Raw genomic sequence first — 17,762 nt, 5'->3', positions numbered from 1 at the left:
CGCCATGACGAACATGTCTATTTTCTCCAGTGCAGGGCTCGGCTTTTGCAGACGCTTGGAGTTGTTTGCGAGGCGGTTGAGATCGGCGCAGAAAAGAATGAACAAAGGTGCCTGACGGCTGAAGTCTTGATCGCCGGCAATAGTTGCAACCTGGGCTTAACGGACTGGGTCGATTATGGCAACTGCATTCCAGGTTTGAAGCATCGAAGAGGTGGGTGCGCTCTGGCCAGCTGCAATGAGACTTTCGAGAGTGCCATCGGGGAGTGCGTCTGGGAGGTAGGAGCGGACGGATGCGTGGCTAAGAAGAAGATCCAAGGTAAGAGACCACGGCGAGTTGCTCATGCCATCTGATGGTCGATGTCCATATCTCTTTTGAAGTAGCCGGGGCTGATCCTGATTCATTGTGGGCATGTGGCCAGTATGGAGGTGCTGAAGGTACTGGAAGAAAGAAAATAGATCAAGTAAGCCCGCAACTGGCAAAAGAAAAACCCCTTAACTTGCGCATACGTTGACGCGAAGTACTGCTTTGTCGTTCTATGCATCGCTAGGACCAAACTTCTAACTTTCGTACCTACGCATCTGTATTTATACTATACTCTCCACCGCAATAGGATAGAATTACAACGTTATGTTCAAAGGCATCCATTAAGGAACCAGATCCACGCACTTGTTTCGCAAAGAGCAATACATTCACATGGCCTTTCATGTTTTGGAGTGATGCTCAGCAATGCGTCCAATCACTGATATTACCGAGTGACATACGAGGTGCAGCCAATGGCTGGTAATTCCGAGGACCACTTAAGAAATTATTTAGGCGCCAAGCTTCGACCACGAACAGCCCGCAGTGGGTATTCTAAAGAAGAGATGGGACGAGCACTACCTCTGGTTGCTCGCTTGAGCAATCAAGGCTTAAACATGACAAATCATCTATTACAAATCATGCTGATATTACCAACTGGTTTGGTGAGCACCGCCTCTTCTCTCTCATTGAAAGTGACCAGCTGTATGGTCTAGATAATACATTTCAGATTGAGTTTTGCTAGTCGGGCAGTATCATTTCGCTATCCGGGCAGCGTCCCTCATAATCTGTAATTATAGAGAGAACGATAGAAGTAATAAAAAGATTAACGACGATAGACGACGACGACGACGATAATAATGATGATACATAATAACTATAACGAAGACGAAAATAGGAAATATATTCGCTGTAGAAAAGCTACACATTACATACGTGTGTGTAGACACTGCCTGGACAGCCAAATACCACTGGCTGACTCTCTTCAGATTAAAGCTGTCTGAGATATTGAGAAGCAATAGATAAATTCAGAACATGTAGCGGCCAACTTCAAGATCACACTTTCTGAAATACACTTCGTCCTTTTCCGTTGTGACGATGGAAATTGGTCGAGAGCATTTCACAAGAAGTGAAGGTCAGAGATAGCGCAGACCAGCTTCTTATGATAAGTTCACATCCTAAGTTGTGTAGCAAAAGCAAACGATACATGTATATATACCAATGTCTTGCATACAATGAGTAGAGAGCTATCACTCAAATCTCTCAAATTTCACCTGCTCGCCTTCGATGGTGGCTTCCACGCTCACCGCTTTTCCTTCCTCGATAGTCAAGATGAATTCATCCTCACCATCAACAAAGCCAATGTCCATCCAAGAAAATTGGTTGTCGAATAACGCGCCAGTACCGCCTTCTGATGCAGCTCGGTGCGGAATAGGAACTTGATACAGAATCCCACGAAGCGCGGCTTTGAAGGTGCCCTCAGTATTGTACAGAGCAGAGAGAGACCTTGAATTGGAGTACATGCCGGATGGGTAGAGACGCATTGAGCCCCCAGCTAGCGACTCCAATGAGGCTGATTGGATGCCTAAGCCCGGGTGACCGTCGTCGATGGTAAGAGTGATGTTTCTTCCATCTGGAGTCTCAAAAATACCAGCAATATTCTGTTTCGCATTCTCGGCGGTGGCGGCCTCGGCTGCTGGGATAAACAACTCGCCAATTGTGTCGCGAATCACCCAGCGAGCAGCGCCGGAGGTAATACCAGCCACCAAGATTGAGAATCCAATGCCATGGTCGGGAGAGAGCGCAAAAATGCATCCATAATCACCATTCCCGCCGGCTTTGATGTACAAATCAGAGATGCGGGTGCGGTTCGATCCCGGCGTGGCAGGGATCGCGAGACGGGTGATCTCCCAGGGTGCGCCGACAAGCTCGATAAGTGTACCGGTCCCACTAAGGGGCTTCATCCACTGCGAGGTAGTGGCTTGCGAAAGCAGCTCTGAGTTGAGGATGGAGAGACCGAGAGTACGAAGGTCGGCAGCGTTGGAGTAAATTCCGCCGGATGGGTAGACAATAGGGACGTCAAGGCCATAGGACGTCACATCAGTGAAAAGCGCACGATTGATGGCGTTGACGTCAGTACCTTTGGGCACGCTAGCGGTTGTGCTGTTGAGTCCCAGAGGGTTGGCTAGGATATCTCGGACAGCATCCTCGTAAGTCTGGTTTGAGAGACGGGCAAGAACTTGACCGAGCAGAGCGAAACCCGAATCGGAGTAGACGGCATTCCGGAAGGGCGAAACCACTGGTCTTTTGTTGTCTCGCATGTAGGTGAAGAGATCTAGAGAAGTCAGTCAATGCGAGAGCCGCTGGTATGTAAGCTGTCGTACCTTCAGGAGTGATGGCAGCAAGCTCTTCAATCGTTGTTTTGTTCAAAAGATCTGATTCACGTGTCAGTAAAAGTCGCTCTCAGAGATCCAAGAGATTGCCTACTTGATGCTCCACCAGAACCCGCTTGCTGTGACGCCAACGCCCCGACAGTGATATCCTCCCAGCAGACATGCTTGAGAGGGTCGCCCGATGAGTTGCCCAAAAGCTCAGGAAGGTATTTCGTCACTGGATGGCTGAACACCTCAATTCCGGCTGTGGCAATGATGGCATAGACGGTGAAGAGCTTGCTCACACTGCCGATACGCCCAATAGTCTGGTCGTTGAGTTCCCCGGCCGTCAAGCCCTGCTTTCCCACATCTCCAGCGTGGAAGTAGCTATAGATGGACTTATTGGTTGCGGCCGAGAACACGTCAACGGTGAATACGAGGTCTGTCTTGTTGAGGATATTGCTCTCAAAGAGAGTATCGATTATGACGGGGAAAGATTTGGTGGCGTTGAGGACAGACCGAGCATTCGTTGGGTCAAAGTTGGAAAGGAAGGAAGGGCCGATGAGAGGAACTTCATCAGATGGAATGGTTGCTGCCGTTGCGGTTGCAGCTGAAGCCAGCAGACCGAGAAACGCAGTGGAACGCATTTGAAGTGTAGTTTTGAAGAATTGGTTCGGTCGATCTATTGAGAAACTTATGAAGAATTGTATTGTATTAATTGATTTATCTTCAACTATTCTCGCTCTTATATGCCATTGTGCATCTTAGTCAGACGTCACGATGATTGCTGCGCGCCCGAAGCTTACCTTGTGTCCCAATGGACCTAACTGCCTTTGGCTCAGTCATGTTCTATCGCTTGCCTCGTTGGACAATTGACATGCGGGCGATGCATGGCTGCCAAGGAAACGGTCACAGAAGGATCACCTTCCAAAAGCGGGTAATTAACGTCAGCGAGGCTGCTATGTGATTGGACTATTCAAGTAAGACTGCCCAAATGGGGAATTGAATGTCGACGGTGGCTGAGTCCAACTTCCTCCTACTAGCCCACGAATTGAGGGCTGAGTGCTGTGTCATTCTGCAGGCCTGCTAATGACTGGTTTCCCCAGTCCATTTTAGTGAGGCTGAGGAGGTGGGCAGCGGCTCATCCAGGAATGAGATGAAACTAGCCGTTCAGCTAGCAAGTCGCTGACAGTAGAGACCTGACGTAACTAGGAGGACTTTGCTGTTGCTGTGCATTGGATCAAGGCTTATTATCGGAGTTAGCTTTCATGGATCTCATCACATGCCTTCAGCTTCAATCTTAATGGCTGTTCCACGTCCACCCGTACGATATTGTGTTGTATATCGTCGAACGTGCAAGTTAATCTTATGGAACTCGATATGGTCTTGAACGTCGACTCTTCGGAGAGACTGTTATGATTCGCAACAGGGTGACTCTCCTGCGTCAAATATTTCTCATGTAGCTGCTGATTCAGGGTGACCATTTGAGGGTTATATGATACATCGTGGAACAGACCCTTCACCAAACCCTAGGTAGCGAAGGTTCCGACAAGGTCGACGAACGGCAATTGATACAGAGTAAATAGAACTTACAAGATGGGGGGCACCCTGTGTATTGGATTCTAGACTAGAGACTAGACTGCCAATAGCCTTTCTCTTGCGATCTCATCGCCGCAACCGACATGCCGCCACTGTTGCGCCGTCCAACTCTCGCTCCATGATTGTCACAGTCGCGCGCGCCTCAATCTGGATATATATAGGCATCCATCCTAGCCCGAAGCTCCTCGAAAGCAACTTTGTCGTCCTTGATGTAACAGTAATCCGCCATGTCTATCCAGAACTGTTCATCGGCGTCACTATAACCCGGGTTATACTTCTCAGGGTTGGCTCTCCCAGACAGGCAATGAATTCGGAGTGCCGTCCATCGCAGCTCCAGAGCTTTCCAGTCGGGAAGCTCTCGGGGGTCTTGGGCCCAGATCCGAATAAGCTCACCGTTCTTGGGAAGGACTGGAAGGCCTTCCAACTCTTCGTAAAGCTCCTCCCAAGATTCCTGTAGGTCTTGCGGATCAGTATCTGGCGGAGGTGCCGAGTCCATCAATCTTGATAAGGTCGTTGTCTTGAGAAGCCATCGAACACGAAGGACAATTCCGTACTCTTTTCCCGCATCAATGTCAGCCTCCTGTAGTCGCCGTCCCTCGTTGAAAAGTCCGGACGCCTCGTCCTCATTCGCGCCAGGCGCCCTGGCCTTGACAGTGGTCTCTTGACTCGATGACTTGTTATCGGTATGCGCTGTTTTTGTAGTTGAGTCGGAGATGCAGGTTGAGGAGAGCATCGAAAAAAGCTCAGAGACCTCTCCAGCACCCTTGCTTCGCCGGCAGTAACCCACGGGCTCAAAGGTAATTAGTCCCTTCTCCCAACACCGACGCATCTGCCCGCTGAGGCAAATCATGTTACAACACTTGTCCACAATATTGTGCTCTGCAACTTTGTTCTTCCTGTCTCTGTACTCACACATAAACCTATCCTTGATATAGAAGATTGTACGAATTCCAAACAGAGGCCGCCAGAAAAGTGCAATGTTACCCATTGTGTGGAGCCATTTGAGTGTCCAAAGTGGCACGATATGACAGGCCTCGTCAGCCGGGCTGTGCGTGGTCACACAGAGACCTTGGTCACGCATGGTGGCCTGAAGAGCGATTAGTTATAGTATATATTCGTCTTTCAGAAGGTACGGAACCTTATTTTTCTCAGCTTCGTTGCGAGGAACAACGCGGCCTTGGTCCCACGGCTCGGTCGGGTCTCTCCCAACTGAAGATATGTTAGTATACGCTCATGGGATTTCGAGAAAAGCAACTTACACCAATACACAAGTTCTCCGGCAGCTTCCAGACACTTGATGAGGTCGAGGTAGTAACTTTCCTGGTCATTTGAACGGAGACGCTCATTGAGGTGTCTGAGCTGCTTGATGTCCATGACCATGAGCGTACACCAACATACCGCCTGCTTCAGCAACTTCAGGCTATTCTTGGACCGCATTCCATCAAGACCAGGATCTGATAAACAGGCATTGAGGATACTTTTGATCAGTCGCTGTCGTTCTGTTAAGTCGTCGTCAACATAGTCGATCCGGGCGCCTGGAATGCTCTCGGGAGGCTCATTAGTGACGTCCATGTCGCGAGAATTGACAGTCTTGTCGGAGTATTTGCGAAACTTGTAGGAAATTCCGCCTCTGTACTTGGCGACCACTTTTAAAGTATGTGAAAGCATATACGACCTTGCCGAATCACCGTCAAGGTCACATTACCTATTAAACACGTAATCATAATAAGCAGCATCACTCACACATAGCACACAAGGAACCAATCCAGTGAAAGACAGTCCTTAGAGGTGGCTCATATTATTTTTCTTCTAGGTTCTAACGATCAAAGGGCCGTTTCTGTCGTAGTTATTGCCACTGTCATTGTCCGCCCGCATCCGCATTGGAATACTCGTGGGTGCGTGTGGAATACCTCGCGGACAAGGTCATCTCGTTGATCAGCTCTTGCCTGAGGCCCTCTCTGTCGTTTTCAACTCGACGAGAGAAGTTATCGTCGTTGTCAGTCCAGTGTGGGTTGTAGATCTCAGAGTCAACATCTCCTCCCAAGCGGAGAACCCTGAGAGCAAACCACTGAAGTTGCAACGCGTCCCAATCGGGTAGCTCATCCGGGTTCTTTGCCCAGATCCTGATGATACGGCCGTTGGTAACCGGACGGCCTGAAATTGCATAGTGTTTCGACTTGAAGTTTTCAAACGGTGCTTGTATGTCTCGTGGATTCGTGTCCAGGGGGGGACCCTTCGCGTTTAGGCTGGTCAAGGTCGTGGCAGGCAGCCAGTGGAAGCGGAGCACGATGCCGTACTCGTACCTATCTTCAATGTCCTGCTTGAGAAGCGGGCGTCCCTTGCTGAATGTTTCGGGCACTTTGCCCTTCTCATCCGTCCACGGCTTCTTGTGGTCGTTGTCGAGGTCCATGTCGACTTGGCTGGATCTCTTGCTGGGCACACTGTGTGTTGTAACTGGGTCCGTGTCGAAGGCGGAAGTGAACATCGACGACAGCTTCGCATCGATTTCCTCGCCCTCCTCTCGACTGGTGCCATCAAGGTCGCGTTCGCTGAGCTTCATGTCTAGGACTTCCCAAGATTCCCCAGAACCCTTCAGCCTTCGGCAGTGGCCCACGGGCTCTAGGCCAAACAGTCCCTTCTGCCAAAACCGATGCAGTTCCGGGCTGAGGCACAGCATGTTGGAACATTTGTCCACGATGTTGTTCTCGCCAGGTGCCGTGTTATTGGCGTTTCTGGAAGCGAAGCTCGTGTGAAGCCGGCTACGAAGATCGTAATCAAAAAGAATTTTCATGAATCTCAGCAGCGAATCGATCATTGATGACCTGTTCGCTGTCCAGAAGGGCACGATGTGGCACACTTCGCAAATTGCCCGCGTGAACAAGCAGCGTCCTCCATCACGCTTCAAGGCCTGTCATATGGTTACGCTCTTCGATCCACCAAATGCTGTCTTCGGAATTCTACGTACCTTTTGCCTTTCGGCCTCACTGCGACCATGCTGATGTTCTCTGGGCCTCGCTGGTCTTTCTGAGACTGCCAACTTGTTAGCTAATGATCATACGTTCAAGCAAATGACGATGACTCACACCACCAAACTAGCTTATGAATGTGCATGAGCATGTCGATGAATGCATCGTAGGCTTCCCGCTTGCTGATCGGATTCTGAAGTTTCTCGTCAAGTCCCTTCAGGAGGTCGAGGTCCGTCGCCATGAGTGTACACCATCCTCTCGCTTGGCCCAACAACTGGACGCCCACTGCAGTACGAGAACTTGCGAAGTCCGGGTCCGAAAGACAGTTGTGTATAATTCTCTGGACAAGCTCCTGCCGTTCAGTTAGGTCTACTTCATCGAAGTGATCTAATCTTCCACGCATGGTGTCGTCGATGGTGTCCGTGACGATTTCTAACTTGTGCGTCGGAATAAGCCCTCAGTATCGCGGAGTACTGGACGACAGAGACGGACGGCGCGATTACAGAGTTATAGTTACTTCTGATGGATGCGCTTGATAGTTGTCTCAGTAATAAGTGTAGTAGCACCGTTGTGTCTACTACCTCTTGGGTTATTTCCAGCGAGGTTGCTTGGTCTCCTTTTCCATACTTATACTATGTTGAATATATGGAGTTTTGCTACGCGGGCAGTGTCTATTATTGTCGTCTGTCGCCGTCGTCCATCGTCGTCGTCCATCGTCGCCGTCCATCGTCGCCGTCCATCGTCGTTATCCTTATCACTACCCCTATCGTTTTCTTGACTACTGTCGTCCTTATACGAATAGAAGTATTAGGTACAAGACTCAAGATTGTAGGGTACACCTCGGGTAGCCGACTGACATTGTCCGGCTGGCAAAGCTCTACATAATATACATAACAATATGGGCGTCCCCGCAACCTCCGCCACAGACAACCACCAACCGGCAGCATCAGACGTTGAAAGTCGCTCGGGTCGTTCTATTGGCAGCGTTCAATGTCATCTCAACGAGCTCTTGAATGCGAGAATCATCATCTCCTGGTACTCGAAAGCCCCGATTCTCAGCAAAGTCGCCCCAATACGGGTCGTAAGTCTCGTAGTCTGCGAACTTTTAGCCAAAGACACGTACGTCGGGTGAGCGAGACAACAGCTTACACCACCAGACAAGCTGTTCCACGAACATTAGACAGTTCGTGAAATCTCTGGAAGCTCGAATACTTTGGGCTGGATCCCTCAATTTCGCGTCAAGGTCCTTGAGAAGGGCAATGTCCATCACCAAGAGCAAGCAGCAAGACACAGCGTTGTTCACTACTTCGAGCTGTGGCTGGCGACGCCATCCCTCTAGACATGGCTCCGAGTCACAGGTCTGAAGAACAGTGTCCAGAAGTTGCTTCCGTTCGGACAAGTCCGCCTCACCGAGGTGACTGAGCCACTCGACGATGCTCTCAATCGTCGCGGTCATGCATGCCATGTTGCGCTCGATTAAGCGTCAGAAGTAGTGGAGGACAATGGTGACATCGCGGGTGGTCGCTGAGGGTCGACGCGGCGGAACAAGAACTCTTTGCAGGTTTCGTTGGGTCCGCAAGGGTTGCAAGGTAGATGACCATGAGCCATAGGCTACACTTACCCGCGGAGGACAGCTGCGATCAGCAGAACCTTGAAGGTCTTGCCGTGGGGACTGGCACTTGGAATTGAAAAAAGAAAATCGTTGATAGTATCGGGAATCATCCAGGCGGTATGTCCTGGCAGTCTATGTACCTATCTACAGACATCAAGAAATGGGGTCTCGTCCACTCATCACTCATTAACAGCCCTTCCTTTTTTTCCGGGGGCACCAAACTCCATTTTGTCCATCCCTGCTTTTTTGTAACCTTCGCTTACTGAAGCGCCTGAGCAAGCTTCTGCACCAACTGGCGGGTCTCGGGCTCCAGCTGCTCCTCAGGGGGGCCGAGGACGGTCTGCAGCACGGGAATGATCTTGTTGGTGAGCTGCTGAACCGTGGGGTTCTGCTGGTCGTACAGCTTGTAGATGGCCTGGTAGATGGGGGCGTTCTCTTCGAAGTCCTCCTTGAGGGGCAGGACGCCGACGACGGCGGGGAGGACGCGCTCGACGAACTCGGGGTTGGGGTTGGTCATGATCATGCGGCAGATGCAGCCGGAGACGTTGTCGACCATTCGAGACTCCTGGATGGACAGGAGGGGCTCGAGCTTCTGGAGGATGGCGGGGTAGTGGGGGATGGTCTTGTCGGTGGCGGTAGAGTTGAAGATGAGCTGGCCGGTGGCGTAGGCGGCATTGGACTTGGCCAGAGGGTCGGAGTCGGTGAGGCGGTGGTTGAGGATGGGGAGGAGGCCGTCGGTGAAGGGGGTGACGGCGTTGCCCATGTACTTGATGGCCTCGGCGATGACACCGACGGAGGTGGAGCGCTCGAGGTTCTCCTGGGAGCTGGCGAACTTGAGGATGGGCTTCTCGAAGACCTTCCACATCTCGGCGAAGTCGGGGCCGAGGGCGGTGGCGAGGCCGAGGATGACATCCATGGCGGTGTCAATAACAAGCCAGTCGAGCTCGGAAGAGCCTTCGGCCTCCTGCTCCTCCTCGTCGCCCATGTCCTGCTGGCAGGGGTGGGAGCGGGTGATCAGGCAGCCAAGGACAGTGACGGAGTCCTTGAGCAGGTCGTCGTGGGTGAGGATGGCGGGACCGCAAGCCTTGAGGGTAGCGGCGATGTTGCGGTTGATCTCGGTGATGACATCACTATGAATTCGTTAGCAATCACTGTCATCACAGGCTTGGCTGATGAAAGTAGGAGATTGCCCATTGAATCAGACGTGATCAAACGTGTTCTCAGCACCCGCACTTTGTGCGTCTGAGTGAGCTGGGTATAACGTGTGTTACTCATCCTTTTGGGGCGGGGGAATTTCAAGACAGAATTTGAGGCATGACAGAATACATACCGCTCAGTGTCCTCAGCCCAGATGTTGTTGGTGGACTTGACGACGAGCTCGCCGAGCTTGACCAGGACGGCATCGGGCTGCTGCTTGAGAGGAATGCCGGCCTCCCACTTGGCACCGGTCTGCTCCTCGAAGAGTTGCCAGACGCGGGCGTACGAGCGCCAGAGGGTAGAGATGGCAGCCTTACGGGCACCGTCGTAGGGGTGCTCGGCAAGAGGAGCGATGCGCTCGACAGCCTTGTCAAGGTACTCCTTGATGGCGTTGGCGTCGCATGAGTGGGTGATGACGTCGCCGAGGACCTCAAGAGCAATCTCCTGCTCAAGGGCGACAGCGGTGACACCAGAGTAGTCGTCCATATCATCCCACTCGTCCTCATCGTCGTCCTCCATCTCGTCCTCGGTGGACTTGACACGGATCTTCTTGCCGTTGGCAATGAGAAGACCCTCAGGGAGATCCTCAGGCTTGAGGCCAGGGATGTTGACATCCTCCTCGTCGAGCTCGAGGCAGTCGAAGAGACCCTTAAAGACACCGGGGAGGAAGTGAGAGAACTCGTTGCCGTAGACCTTGGACAGAGAAGCCCACAGGATGAAGCTGGTTTCCTTGAGACGGGCGTTGTCGAGGCTGAGAGCCTCCTCGCTGGCCTTCATCAGGTCCATGACGTAGGGCTGGAACTCCTGGGCACCGACAGCGTCGGCAATGCGGCCCATGGAGTCGCAGACGGAGGAGCGGAGAGCAAGAGCCTCCTCGCTGTCCTTGATGTTGACGTACTGGCCGAGAGCGCCCATGACCTCCTTGAAGTAGGGCTTGAACTCCTCGCCGCCGAGAGCAGAGGCGATGGCGCCGATGGCACCGGCAGCAGCGGACTTGACGCTGAAGTCGTCGTGGCCGAGCAGCTTGCCCATAGGTACGATCAGCTTGGGGCCGAAGGTCTTGATGAGCTGGTCGTCGAGACCCTCGCCAATGAGGGAGTCGAGAGCACCGCAGGCGGCACGGATGATGCTGATGCTTTGCTTGTCAGAGCCAGCAGAGGCAGCCTCGAGGTTGGTGAGGAGAGCGCTGATGAGAGCCTCGTGCTGAGGAGCGAGCTCCTCGGCCATCTCGTCGGCAAGGTGGATGACACCGACGAGAGCGGCGTGGCGAACAGAGCTGTCCTGGTCGTTCAAGAGCTGGATGATCTGGGGCATCAAAGGCTGGAGCTGGGTAGCGATGAAGTCGGGAGCACCCTCAGCGGCGGTACCGAGAGAGAGGATAGCAGACTTGCGCAGACCGGGCTGGGGGCTCTGGGCGAAGGTAGGGAACTGCTCAAGCAGGGGAACGATGACCTGGCGGGGAGGGAGGTCGCTGGCCAGCTGGTCGATGAGGCTCAGAGCGGTTCTAGCGGGAGAGCTGTCATCCTCGTCGGCGTCGTTGTCGATCTCGGCGACGATCTGCATGCTCTTGACCATGAGCAGGGCGCCCATGTCCTTCATGCCCTGGATCTTGAGGCGGCGGTACCTGGCGCTCTGAGCGAGGAAAACGAGAGCCTGGGAACGGGCATCGTCCTCAACCTCGGTGTTGACACCGAGCTCGATCATGAACTGGATGAGGTCCTTGAAGTGGTTGGCGAGGTAGGCAGAGTCGTAGGTCATGAAGTTCTGGAGGACCTCGAAGATGTCGTTGTACTGGTCATCGTTGCCCTGGTCGATGGCGTTCTTGAGGATCTCAACGGTGGGCTGGATCATGGTCTGGATGATCTCAACGCACTCGGTGTTGTCCTCCTCAACGTCGACAAGCGCCAACAGAGCGCTGACAGCCTTGGCCGAGTTCAGGCGGACCTCAATGCTGGCAGGGTCGACAATAGTCTTGGCGATCAAGCTGAGCAGAGCCTTGACCTGCTCAACGAAGGGGAGAGGGTCGTTCTCGAGCAGGCAGACGAGGATGAAGGAGCCGATCTCGCGGTGGGCGACGTTGTCGGAGGTGTTCAGGGCAAGGAGCTCGCGAACGAAGTCCTGGCCCTCGCCATCCTCGAGGTCAACGCCGACGGCACCGGCAAGGAGACGCGACTTGGAGTGGCGGGAGGTAGAGGACTGGTCGTTCAGGATGCTCTCGGTAAGGTGCTTCTTAGCAAGCTCCTTCTTGTCAGAAGGGAGCTTGGCCCAGTGCCTGGGGGTCAGGCGCAGAGCCTGCACCGAGGCGAGCTGTCGGATGCCGGCATCTTCGTGGGAGATGGTGACCTCAATCAAGAGGAGGAGGGACTCGGGCTGGGAGTAGTAGTTCTTCTGCAGCTCGGCCGTGACTGCCTTGACCTTCTCGGTGTCGGCTGTGAGGAAGAAAAAAGTCAGCAAGACAAATCTCGCGGAGAATTTTGTAGGGTGCAGAAAAAGCAAATTTTAAATAGGCGAGAGACACGAAGCGAAAGCAGGCAGGGAGCGGGAAAAAAATTGAAGAGGCTGGCTCGACTAGGTTTGGCGGCCAGGGTGGCACAGGGCGAGCGACGGGGGAGGAGAGAACAACTTACGAATCTGGCTCGCTTGGAGCAGCTGGACCAAGTTTCCTTTATCCATCTTGAAGTTGTTGATGTCTCGACGTCTTCACGGCTTGCGCGCAAAGAACAAAAAGACAAGAGGGAAGGAGGGGCAAGGAGGAGAGAAGGGAAAGAGAAGGAGGGAAAAGGCCCGGCGCGTCGAATTTTTATCCAGAGACCAGACGTGGACGGGGTGTCGGCCAGTTGTTTTTTTTTCTTGTTGATGCCCGAACCACCTATTACACTGCGCCCATGGGCAAAAAAAAAAAGTACCTGCAAGGACTGGCCACACAGAAATTTTAGGGGACCAAGGTGAAAATTTCGAGATTAGCCCCGCCACTGGTGATAAGATAACGAATTGAAGGCATCTGGAACGGGGAAAAAGTTGAAAAATTTCCTGCGAGGCGGGGTTCAGGTCCAGGTACCCCTCCTTACCTCATTGTCACTGTCCCGCCCGCAGGAAACCTGAGGGGTACCGTCGCGTTGCTGCCTCTGCCCCTCCATTCACGTGCGTCTTGATTGTTTTTCATTCCATTGCAGCCAGGTGCCGTTTCTTCATGCTAGCTGCTAGCATGAGTCTAGTATTCGATGAAGACCCGGAGACTAACGCAAGTATAAAATCCATCCAAAGAACGACCGCCTTTGACGCTCCTCGTCGACGCCAGTTGTGTCTTTGGATGATGCTTGGGGCCTCGGCATCGCTCCCGTCTCATCTTTATGGACCACTCACGTTCCCTCTGGCTGTCGGACATGAATTCTACAAGCGAGGCATCCCTGGAAAACATGACTACATTATGCTCAGGGCTGGTTTCTTCAGCAATGCGAAGCCCACAACATGAGAAAGGGGTTGCTCAACGCCCTCGACCAGTTCTGACCTATGGATGAGTGGAGGCCTCCGCGAAGAAGGGAACTATCCTTCGTTTAGCGATGGGATCCTCTCAAAGCCCTCACGATTCGGTGCATGACATGTGGGCTCGGGCGCGTTTCGAACCAAGATTATGCCGAAGTTCTTCACCGACATTCTGGACACCCGGCCCGAGTGACCCACATGCAGCTCCGACTCGGACTCGGCCTCTCGTTCCACCTCTGAAATGCAGATCGGTGCCGCCGCGGAGATGTGACGGGCCGGCGTTGACGGCGGGGCACTTTGATCTTCTTCATCTCAGATCTCAATGGAAGAGGAGCCAGTATGCTAGCGTCTCTCTCTCTCTTGTATTGAACATGCCACAACTACATTGACCGACGCATGCTCTGGAAAGGAATTATCCGGACCATCTAGCAACGGCAACTTATCCAGTGGTAGCCATAGGACATTCTCAATCTTGCCAATATGTTATGAAGTATGATTCGGCCGGACTAAATAATGATTTGAAGCGACAAATGAGAACTCGTTACCCGAGGCTAAAGAGGTGCAACATACAGTGAGCGAAATAAGACACATGTTCCGCAAATTAGTTAATGTACATACTTACCCCAGTAAGTAAGACGCAACGAATATATCAATACGACTCCAATTTTAGTAAATGTTGACTTGATTCGAATTCCACCGTGGGCGCTTGAAGAACTCCAGGTCAGTGAATGGCCAATGGGCCCTCGGCCATTCAGCTGAAGTTGCACATGCCAACTCTCATCATTGGCCGACCCCTCCTCCGCGCGGAGTACCACTCAAAGTGCACAAAAATCGCGTGACGCCCAACCTCATCTCATTAATGATGTAGATTCTTCTTTTTCCACTCAGAGATGCTCATGCTACTCTAATGCACCACATCTTTCCAGCAATGCCAAAACTCCCTTTTTATACGCACAAAATGCCGTCCAAACGCCCAGTCATGACATATGAAAACAATGTCTCGTAAATAAATGCCGTTAACCCCTCCCTGTCTTTTTCGTCCCGTCTCTAAAGAGGTAAGGAAACGCTCTACTGCTCCTCCTGGACAACGACGCCCCACTCGTGCTGCTCGCCGCCGTACATGATGTCCTTCATCCACTTCTTGATGCGGAGGGTGTACTCGCCGCCCTCGCCGGCGCCGCCCATGCCGATCTGGACGTCCTTGCCACGGTGGTGGATCAGGGAGATGGGGCAGACGAAGAACTGCGAAGCAAGATGTAAGCAAACGGTCTACAGAATGATTTGAGACGCTCAGCAGGAAACTTACGGCAGTACCGGCCGCGAAGGACTCGACAATACGGCCCTCCTGGTCCGCCTCAATGACCTCGTCGATGGTGTACCGCCTCTCGACGACGTCAACCTCCTCGCCCAAACGCTCTCTGACAAGCTGCAACACGCTGCGCCTCGTGACGCCGTCCAAGATCAGGCGGTCGTCGAGCGGCGCGGTGATGATCTCCGTCTTGCCGGTCTGCTTGTTCTTCCACACAACAAAGAAGTTGCTCGCGCCGGCCTCGGTGCAGTACTGCTCCTGGCCGTACAGCCACAGGATCTGGCCGAAGCCCCTGCTGCGGGCCTCGGCGGTGGCGAGCAAGCTGGGCCCGTAGTTGGCGCCGACCTTTGCGTAGCCGAAGCCGCCGACCCAGGCGCGGACCATGTCCTCGGGGCTGGTGTGCAGCTTCATGCCGCCGACGGGGCTATCCATGGTGGGCATGAAGGAGCAGATGATGTAGAGCATGGCCTCGGAGGGGGCCTGGACGCCGAGCTGGGACTGGGTGCCGATCATGGTGGGGCGGAGGTAGAGGAAGGAGCCCGGGCGGTCGCGGGGCAGCCACTTGGGGCCGTCGACGGCCATGAGGGCGACGAGGAGCTTCTCGAGCTCGGCCGGGGGGAAGGAGGGCAGGGCGATGCGGGTGGAGGACATGAGCATGCGCTCGCAGTTGCGGTCGGGGCGGAAGAGACGGAGGGCGCCGTCGAAGCCGCGGTATGCCTTGAGGCCCTCGAAGCACTCGGTGGCGTAGTGTAGGACGGAGGCGGTGGGCATGAGGGAGAGGGGCCCGTAGGGCTTGAGCTCGGGGACGGACCAGCCGGTGCTGGCCTTCCAGGTGGCGGCGATCATGTGGTCGGTGCAGATGGTCTCGGGCCCGGCGTTGGCGGAGGCGAGGTCGGGGACGGCACGGGGGTTCTTGGTGCGGTTGTAGACGAGCTTGGAGGCGTCGAGTTCTTGGTAGGCGGCGGGCTTGGCGGTGCCGTTGCTGTGGCCGTTGGGGGCTGCCTTCTGGGGGAGGGCGTCGAGCTTGTGCTCGATGGCGGAGGAGGTCAGGTCGACGTCCTGGTTGCCATGGTGCAGGCCGGGGGAGATTGTGCCGGGAGCCATCGTGGATGTTGGACGGAGGGCAGGTAAGGTGTTGAGGGGGATGTGTTGTGAGCGTGTGTGTGTGTGGTTGTAGATGTGTCTTGGATATCTAAGACGGAGGAGCGGGAGGTTGTCGACTAGAGTCGTTGACAGGTAGCACAAGTGAGGAACACACGAGAGTATAGAAAGGACGGCAGAAAAAAAAAGGGACAGGAGGTGTGGTCTATATCGGCTTAAGGTGGTAAGGGAGAGGAAGGGGACAAAGCACAAGGATGAGGCCGAAGCTTAAGTACAAAGGGTGTCACACTTGGGGTCAAGGTTCTAGTGACAGATGGAGCAGGTGACTCAAGCACCAATGCAAAGGGGCAGCGGATCCGATCCAGGAAAGGGCGGTTTTGATTTTCAGATAGCAGGGACAGGGAGCAGAGCAACCACGACATTACGCAGCGGCGCGGAGCGTGGAGACAAGCTCACAGTGAATTGGTGGTGGTGGAGGAGGAGGATGGCGCCTCCGAAGGCGTGAGGTGAGAGAATCTGGCGGGCCCGCTCCGTTGCTGGGTTGAATCGGGACGACCTAAGGCAGCCCGGCTCATGGACGACGACGACAGAACGCCAACGGCTGCCCAGACTTGCATTCCTACCCAGGTAGCCAAGCCGACTACACGCTGCTGCATGGTCATTGTACATTCATTGCATTACATCGTACACAGTGGTAACGTATGTGTAATGTGTGCGCCGTCGCTTGTTTTTTGGCCATTGATCCATCCCGTAGAAAAAAGATGCAAAACGAAGGCACCAATGGGGCACAGCAACACGAACACTCGCCAAAAATCAGTTTGCCCATGAACACACAAAAATTCCAACGAGCATCGCGGGTTCGGTTCTGGGATCTGGGATGCCAATGCCGAGCCCGAGTGCACCACCCCCGGCGGCCGGGCGGTGGTGGTCCCCACACACAGCGCAGCGCGCGTGAGCAATCATGAAGCGGCCATCATTCCTGGCGCTGGGATTGGCGATGTTGGGGGATGGATTTCAGATTTTCTCTCACATCTCATCTCATCTTGTCGCATTCTCCCGGGGACCTTTTGCAGCAAGCATCCTTCTCAAGTCCTGTTTGATAGCAATCTGACTTTTTCTTCTTCACTGCTGCTCCACCTAAGATAAGGCAATGGAAGCAGCCAAACTACAAAGGTCCGAATGATGGTGATCCGTGGATGGCAACGAAGATGAAAATTGTGAACCACCCCTAGACACCCGCCGGAGCCGGGACCATCCCACCTCGCAGTTTTGCTGCCGTCTGAAGAGACCAACCCCAGAATTAACTGAGGAAAAAAAGAAATCTGTGACGAAACAAGAGGTCAAGCCGCGACCGCTCATTCGTCTGCATCGGCTCAATGTATGTGTACCTGGTCTCTCGCCTCCGTCCAGGATCTGCAGCTGTGTTTGTCCCACCACAAGCCGACGGCCGGCCACGGCTCCAGTCGGTCGTCGTTCTGGCTGGACCCATTGCGGCTTTGGTGCGCGCGGTCCGAAGCCGACGGGGGTTGCACCCAGGGCCCCTCAAGCCGGCCAGCTTCGTGGCACTTTACCTTGAGGGAGTCATCATCATCGAGGAAGAGAGGCCGACATCGCAGGTCAACGGCGCCCAACGACGCCCTGTTTCGCCCTTTTCGCCCTTTGCTTGACATCGCGAACAGGGATTCACGGCAATCAATTGACATGATGGCCCGTTGAATCCGGGAGCTAGCTGGCATGGCGATAGTGCGGAAAGACCGACTTCCTGCCAAGGTGAGCCGGGAGTACTGGGAGCCTGTCACAACCCGGACGGAGCCACGGAGTGCTG

At 53.8% G+C, this 17,762-nt stretch overlaps 5 protein-coding genes across 5 annotated transcripts; all 5 read right to left on the bottom strand.

Annotated features, from left to right (window-relative positions):
• Positions 1-1,548: 1,548 nt before the first annotated feature.
• Positions 1,549-3,317, bottom strand: sdnR (Beta-lactamase-like protein sdnR; the record flags this gene model as incomplete). Its single annotated transcript, XM_037329008.1, has 3 exons — positions 1,549-2,633; positions 2,683-2,733; positions 2,786-3,317. The coding sequence occupies 3 exons, from the start codon at positions 3,315-3,317 to the stop codon at positions 1,549-1,551; spliced, it is 1,668 nt and encodes a 555-aa protein (XP_037173607.1).
• Positions 3,318-4,411: 1,094 nt separating this feature from the next.
• On the bottom strand, positions 4,412-5,841 carry CGCA056_v013764 (uncharacterized protein; the record flags this gene model as incomplete). Its single annotated transcript, XM_037329007.1, has 3 exons — positions 4,412-5,356; positions 5,408-5,478; positions 5,529-5,841. 3 exons carry the CDS (start codon positions 5,839-5,841, stop codon positions 4,412-4,414), a joined length of 1,329 nt encoding a protein of 442 aa, XP_037173606.1.
• A 286-nt stretch (positions 5,842-6,127) lies between these two features.
• CGCA056_v013763 (uncharacterized protein) lies at positions 6,128-7,084 on the bottom strand (the record flags this gene model as incomplete). Its single annotated transcript, XM_037329006.1, has 1 exon — positions 6,128-7,084. One exon carries the CDS (start codon positions 7,082-7,084, stop codon positions 6,128-6,130), a length of 957 nt encoding a protein of 318 aa, XP_037173601.1.
• Positions 7,085-9,106: 2,022 nt separating this feature from the next.
• Positions 9,107-12,717, bottom strand: kap123 (putative importin subunit beta-4; the record flags this gene model as incomplete). Its single annotated transcript, XM_037329005.1, has 3 exons — positions 9,107-9,977; positions 10,178-12,473; positions 12,672-12,717. The coding sequence occupies 3 exons, from the start codon at positions 12,715-12,717 to the stop codon at positions 9,107-9,109; spliced, it is 3,213 nt and encodes a 1,070-aa protein (XP_037173600.1).
• A 1,878-nt stretch (positions 12,718-14,595) lies between these two features.
• Positions 14,596-15,940, bottom strand: CGCA056_v013761 (Branched-chain-amino-acid aminotransferase; the record flags this gene model as incomplete). Its single annotated transcript, XM_037329004.1, has 2 exons — positions 14,596-14,769; positions 14,834-15,940. 2 exons carry the CDS (start codon positions 15,938-15,940, stop codon positions 14,596-14,598), a joined length of 1,281 nt encoding a protein of 426 aa, XP_037173603.1.
• Between the last annotated feature and the right edge of the window lie 1,822 nt (positions 15,941-17,762).

This window comes from Colletotrichum aenigma, assembly GCF_013390185.1.
Source record: "Colletotrichum aenigma strain Cg56 chromosome Unknown KSG_Cg56_contig09, whole genome shotgun sequence".
In the NCBI taxonomy this organism is placed as follows: Eukaryota; Fungi; Ascomycota; class Sordariomycetes; order Glomerellales; family Glomerellaceae; genus Colletotrichum; species Colletotrichum aenigma.
The sequence above is the reverse complement of the archived record's forward strand: the minus strand, read 5'-3'. Positions and strand labels throughout refer to the sequence as shown.